The sequence below is a fragment of the Sinocyclocheilus grahami genome, unplaced genomic scaffold (genome assembly GCF_001515645.1).
Source record: "Sinocyclocheilus grahami isolate Dianchi unplaced genomic scaffold, SAMN03320097.WGS_v1.1 scaffold340.1, whole genome shotgun sequence".
Classification (NCBI taxonomy): domain Eukaryota; kingdom Metazoa; phylum Chordata; class Actinopteri; order Cypriniformes; family Cyprinidae; genus Sinocyclocheilus; species Sinocyclocheilus grahami.
In genome coordinates this window covers 5,300-12,169 of record NW_015505519.1, presented here as the reverse complement: position 1 = coordinate 12,169, position 6,870 = coordinate 5,300, and the positions used below count along the sequence as shown (strand labels likewise).

Genomic DNA, 6,870 nt, shown 5'->3' with positions numbered 1-6,870 from the left:
TTTTTACAGCGAGAGGGCTCTTGGATATATATATAGAGAGAGAGAGAGAGAGAGAGAGAGAGAGAGAGAGAGAGAGAGAGAGGAACATTAACAATGTAAATATAAATTACAAATTTATATAACTGCAAAAATAATACTTTTAAATTTAACAAAATTTTCATCACATTTTTACCTTCATAATTGTAAACGGTCCTCTAGTGTGAGAAACATAACATAACATATAACATAACATAATATAGTGAAAAATATTTAATGAAATTCAGTATAAAATAGTTATAGATGAAATATAGCAGTCAGGATGAACAATGTAAATATAAATGACATTCATAGGAATTTAAATGGGAAAATGCATATATTTGAAAATGTATTTTAAATCACATTTTTGTCTGCACTACTTCAGTGCAGGAAATGCATTTGTGCCTGCCCTCATAGAAAATAATGTGTTCGAATTTTTAAGATGTGGCGCAACGCTGCGCTTCTCGTCCAGTGCGCGCCCGCCTGAAACGCTGTTTTTTTTTCACTTCCGAAAGCAGATGATGTCAGGAAACAGTGGTTGCAATTTACTTTTTAACTCTGTTCCTGAGCATTATAACCCCAATTTGCTATTGTGTGCTGTGCATTTTACTGAGGACAGCTTCCACATCACGAGTGAGAAGTGCCGGATTCCCAAAAGCTTTTGTTTAAAGACGGAGCAAGGGGGCGTGGCAGTACTGAAACACCGTCTAAGCTGTTCGCCAATCACAACGCACTGGGACAGCTAACCAATCACATCACATTTAGTTTTTCGGAAGGCGGACCTTCATCAAAGCCGGAACTAATTGGGCCGTTTGTGCCAGCCTGGGGAGAAAGGTATTGTAATGATGTAAATTATATGAAAAATAATGAATTTTTTCGAACCACCAAGCATGAGAGCATGTTCTAGTACACCCCCAAAACAAAATCAAGACTTTGTAAAAGAGCATAATAGGACCCCTTTAAACAATTAAATAAACTGCAGAACGTTGTGTTTTCTAATACACGAACGAATTGCATGTATTCTGACAGTGCTGCATGAGCTCGCGGTGCCAGGGTTCAAAGTCCAAAGCACGAGGAAAATCTGAGCTGAAATAGTGTTATTTGTAAGTTGCTTAGTAACATTTTTATGAATTGAATTTTATGAAAGCATGTGACAACGCGTCACGTGCAACAAACGTCTTCCCAAATTCGTAATGAGAATCATTTATAAATCTACTGTTGTCAGCAAAAAGAAGCACTGATGTCTGCGGGTTTCTGCCAAAATAAAAGCAAGAACTCCATCAACATTAATAAATGTTATTATTGTAATTTTAATGTTGTTCTGTAAAATAAAATAAAAAAACAATAATAGGGATAATAATTACAACAGCTCTATTATTACATTTATTATAGCATTCAGTGTTCAGACTGGGATCTGTAATATTTTCTAATGTTTTAAAAGAAGTCTCTTCTTCTCAGCAAGGCTGCATTTATTTGTACAGTAAAAAAAAATACATGCCTGATTCAAGAAGGGGGTCTCAAAAATGGCCAAAAAATATTATTTTACAAACGTATTAATTTTAAGTTAAATTGTGTTTTATTGGTATAATGTCTGCTAGAATGTTAAAAAATTTTCAGTGTTAAGTAAATATTTTTAAAGCACATTTTGGCTATTTAATTTATGCAATGGTGGAAAAAATTGACAAAATGGGGGGAAAAAAATTGAAAAAAACGTGTTCGGTATTCGGCCCAGTGTTTCATTTTGTTCGGCTTTGGCTAAGAATTTTCATTTCGGTGCATCCAATTTCGGAAATTCGAGTCTCTCGACCTAGATCCAAAATCATTACAAGCACTTATTTTGAGCAATAACGAGCTCTACATTGGTCCACATTCTCCCAAATAACAAGTTAAAGCCCAAATATTACGCTCCAGGGCACCGCTGCACCATCCTGAACAAATGTTGTGGAAAATGAGCTACCAAGGATGAAATCCAATAAATGACTTGTTGATTTCTCATTAAAGCATGTTGAGTGTCTGCTTAGGGTCTATTCAACTTCAACCTTCCGAGTTAGCTCATTTTTATCATTTTCTGGGGATGTTTTAGTGGCGAATTGGTAACTTTGCAAAACTATGGGCAAACAAAGTAGCCAAAATGTCCTTAAAGTGATAGTTCACCCTAAAAAAAGAAAAAAGAAAAAAAAATGTACTCACCCTCAAGTTGTTCCAAGCCTGTATGCATTTCTTTCTTCTGCTCAACATAAAAGAATTGATTTTGAAGAATCGGGGTATCCAATCAGTTGCTGGTAGCCATTGATTCCCATAAAGAAAAAAATACTAGGGACCAGAAACTGTTTGCTTACCCACATTCTTCAAAATAACTTCTGTGTTTAGCAGAAGAGAGAAATTCAGGTTTGGAACAACTTAAGGGTGAGTAACAGGTGACAGACTTTTCATTTTTTTGTTCAACTATCCCATTAATGGCCTTTGTTTTAGTTAAATACAGCTCAGGCTTGTACTAATGACCTATTTGTCTTATATGAAGGCCCATGATATTAAACACTGGTTGTAAGCATTGCTAATGAATTAAGCAGGCAGGGCTTTCTGAGGCAATGCCAAAACACTTACAGCTGTTGGAAACTTTATAGGGTATATAAGTCATCACATAGCTTGGCAAAGAAAGAGAGAACATGAAAGAACGAGAAGTGCCTTGCTTGTTGACAAACCACTTAAATGGATTGTTCACCACCACCAAAAAAAAAAAAACTGACATTGTTTACTCTCCCTCATGTCATGGAAAAGTATGGCCAAAATATTCTTTAAGAGTGTTGATTTCTCTTCTTACTCTGAAATACTTTCCCACAACTTTTTGTATACAAGTTTTAACATTGACAACATCACTGGCAAATAATTGGAAAATTAAATAAATTTATTTTATTATTCTAGTAATATATTATTCTAGTAACATTCAAATATTCAAGTAACATTTGTATTTGCTTTCTGTACAAGTGTTGTAGTTTTCACTAATACTTAACCCATAAAATAAACCTATAATAAATAATAAACAAACAAATAAATAATAAAAGAAAGGGGAAAAAAATTTAAATGATAACTTGTAAAAATTATTTAGAAAACAATTATTTCATTTTTTGCACAATTGTTGGACCTCACATTGATGCTTAAAACACAATCATTAAAAATATATAAATTATTAAGAAAACAAAGGCAAAGGCAGCTTTTAATAAAAAAAAACATTTAATGTGTGATTGGCATTATTATTATTATTATTAATTTTATGTTACATTATATGATTATTTAGAATACAATAATTAAAAATGCTTAAAACTTAGACAAGCAAACAAATAAATAACAACAACAAAAAAAAAAATACCAGCTGGAGCCAATGGGTTTTTAATAATTTAAAAGTTGAATCATTTTAATCTGGGATTTAATCTGGCCATCCATTCATAGGCTACATCATCCCCGAGACACAGATGGATGGATATTATTTAGTAAACTAATATGTTGGAGAAAAATACCATTTATATGGAGTTTCTTGACTATTTTTTTCATAACTGAAAATTCAAGGGACAGGTTGGTCACCATATTTCAATGATGACCCTTTACATAACATGGGGGTGAGTAAATATCTCTGAAAGCACATTTCCAAGAACTTCCCTCGTGTGTAACCCAAAAGCATGTGCTCTTACCTGAGCGCCTCGGTCCACTTCAGCTCGAGCTCCAGGGCCATCTTATCCATTTTGAGCTTCTCTTCCTCTTTGGTAGCAATGAGTTTGGCATCATGTTGTTGTTTCTGAGACTCCATCTCTCCCTGAGGACAAGAACGAGAGCGAACATTAGCTCTGATGAGCCATTAAGCACATGACCCGTGATTGTGAGGTCTAACACGCGGTACTCAGGATGAGAGGGAGGGCTCTTCTTCACAGCTATCAATCAAACAGGGGCCATGAGATGGAAATCCATTTTCATTTCTCCACTCACTCATTTCTTCCCTCACGCACACACAGGTCTGATTCATTATGCATGGTCACTCGGAGAAACTGTGCTTCAGGTCAAGGACACAGGAAGAGGCCTCTCTAATGAAGTGTCTGTCACAAAGGGGCCAAAACTGCAGGTGGGTGTAATTCAACAGAGCACCTATAACTCGTTTCATAATGATAAGCTCATTGCAGGTGTTTTTAGAAGCTATTCAGGGAAACTGAGGGAAAATGCAGTATATATAAAAAAAAAAATCCCCCACATCAACTTTAATGATAAAAATGTCTGGCAGGAGCAGCTGAGTTATGTGACTTTGAAGTATGAAGTCTCATTCTCATTATTTTTTGAAGTAATTGCTTTTGGTAATAGACCTGAAGGGCTGTTAAGAGGTTGCTAGTCTCTCTGAGTCTTGCTCGCGTGGCGTCCAGCTCTTCTAGAAGCTTCTTCTGGGCATCCTTCAGATTGGAGATGTGTCCCTCGGCAGAACTTAGTCCCTGCTCTCCCTGCTTCATCAGCTCCTGGAGTCGATTCACCTGAGGAACAGGAGAAGTTACTCGCTTTTGAGCAGATGCTTGTTCTCAGTGTTGAGTTAAAGGACACTGTAAGAATGAGGCACTCAACTTTATTACAAAACAAAACTAAACTAAATATGTTCAGTATTGTAATTAAAACTACAAGTAACAAGAACACAAGTATTAAATTACTTATATAATTAATATATTTATATAATTAATTACTAACAATAATAAATCTACTCAATCTCTATAGCACTCTTACAATGATAAATAAAATATAAAATAAAATAATTACATAACATAAATAAAAATTATTTTAGTATTATTTATTTAAAAACATATAACAAATATTTAGATTACAATTCTTAAATTCTTTATATTATATAATTATTATAATAATATATTTTTTTAAATGGTACCTTGTGCTAATTATTAACCCAATAAAACAAAATTGCAAATAAATAAAAAAATAAATAAAAATAACAACAGTACATTTCATACCCTAGTGAGCTATGTAAGCAGCTACTCAACTGAAAAAAAACCTTAAACCAAGTATTTTTCAGGTCTTAGTGGGCCTGTTGGCTGGTTTTAGAGGGGTTTTGGATACATTTTAGCTGATTGCCAAGCTAAAACAGCCAAAGACCAGCCTAGGCCAGCTAGGAAACCAGCAAATCAGCAGGATATCTTCAAAAGGCAGCATCCTAACCTAAATATAACCTCTTATGTGACAGAGATTTCATGATTCAGTCTCTCAAACGCTCAAAGTTCATTCCAATAAAGAATGTTCATAAAATGCTGCAAATAGAGAGACTCAGCTATTGTGGAACAGCCTTTAAGTGAGGAGCATGGCTAAATATTTACCCTAGGTATATAGTTGGTTTCTAGATGGTCCAAGTTGGTCATCATCTTTGACCAGCAACAAACCAGTTACCAGCTGGACTGGTTTTTGGAACATGCATGATGATCAATCAGCCAATGACCAGTTTAGACTAGCTAAAACCACAGCTACCATATTTCAAAACAGATACCATCTTAAGATGGATTTTCCAGCAATTTCAGAGCTTCATTTCCATTTATGCTAAGCAAATTTTGATGTGCACATTAAGCATGACATTATTCAAGCAAGTGAATGAAGCCTTGCTAAATTGAATGATTGGGTAATAATCAGTGATGCTGCTTCTCTTCAGGGGTCTCCTTGGCCCATTTGCAACTGTGGCTAAGGTACATGGGACTCGGCCAGATTTGTGTTCCAGAAGCCCATTAAAACACATTGAGACTAATGAGATGACAAACACATGCCACTGAAATTAATCACTCTTCCCTTCGCTTCCGTGCCTTCCTTTCTACCTGCTAAATCACTTTCACAGAGACAAAAAAAAAAAAAGGTTGTACCTCACTGTTGGCCATGTTGAGTTTGGCTGCGAGCTCCTCTCGCAGACTGTCCAGTTCCTCTCGTAAAAGGCTCTTCTGTTCCTCTAGAGAGCTACGTTCCTTCTTGAACTGTTCCTCCATTTCCTATAAATCCAACAGAAGATGCTGATTACAAATGACGACAGCTTATAAACATAAGAAACAATTTACGTTATTGGAAATAAGACAACCGTGTGTAGGGATTGCGTCGTTAATGTTATCGTTCACCAAAAAGTGAAAATCCTATCATTTGCTACTAATCCTCATGTTGATCCAAATCCATAGAGGAAAGTAACCCATAGGTTTAAAAAAACATGAGGGAGAATAAATGTGACCCTGGACCACAAAACCAGTCATAAGGGTCAATTTTTTTAAATTCAGATTTATGCATCATATGAAAGCTAAATAAATAAGCTTACCATTGATGTATGGTTTGTTAGGGTAGGACAATATTTGGCAGAGATACAACTATTTGAAAATCTGGAATCTGAGGATTTCAAAAAAAGAAAATCGCCTTTAAAGTTGTCCAAATGAAGTTCTTAGCCATGCATCTTTCTAATCAAAAATTAAGTTTTAATACATTTACGGTAGGAAATTTACAAAATATCTTCATGGATCTTTACTTAATATCTTAATGATTTTTGGCATAAAAGAAAAATCTATAATTTTGACCAATACAATGTATTTTTGGCTATTGCTACAAATATACCCAAGTGACTTAAGACTGGTTTTGTGGTCCAGGGTCACAAATAACGACAGAAGTTTCATTACTGGATGAACTATTCCTTTAATCACGACAGAAATCTTTTTTAGGCTGTGGGTAAAACTTCCGTTGTGAGAGACCCCTGAATTAAAGTTTGTACAGAGGGTAGTGCCTTGGAAAATCCACTTAATATCTGTCTCAGGAAGCAGGAAAAAAATAAGATGACAAGATTTGCAATGCAAAAACAAGGCA

General features: G+C 35.0%; 1 protein-coding gene across 1 annotated transcript in view; it reads right to left on the bottom strand.

Annotated features, from left to right (window-relative positions):
* Positions 1–6,017, bottom strand: part of LOC107603086 (protein FAM184A-like) — an 83,633-nt gene extending 77,616 nt beyond the window's left edge. The window contains exons 1-3 of the mRNA XM_016295786.1: positions 5,898–6,017; positions 4,362–4,523; positions 3,702–3,823 (exon numbers count right to left, since the gene is read on the bottom strand). Coding sequence (XP_016151272.1) covers positions 3,702–3,823; positions 4,362–4,523; positions 5,898–6,017 — 404 coding nt within the window. The remainder of the gene's footprint in view (positions 1–3,701; positions 3,824–4,361; positions 4,524–5,897) is intronic.
* Between the last annotated feature and the right edge of the window lie 853 nt (positions 6,018–6,870).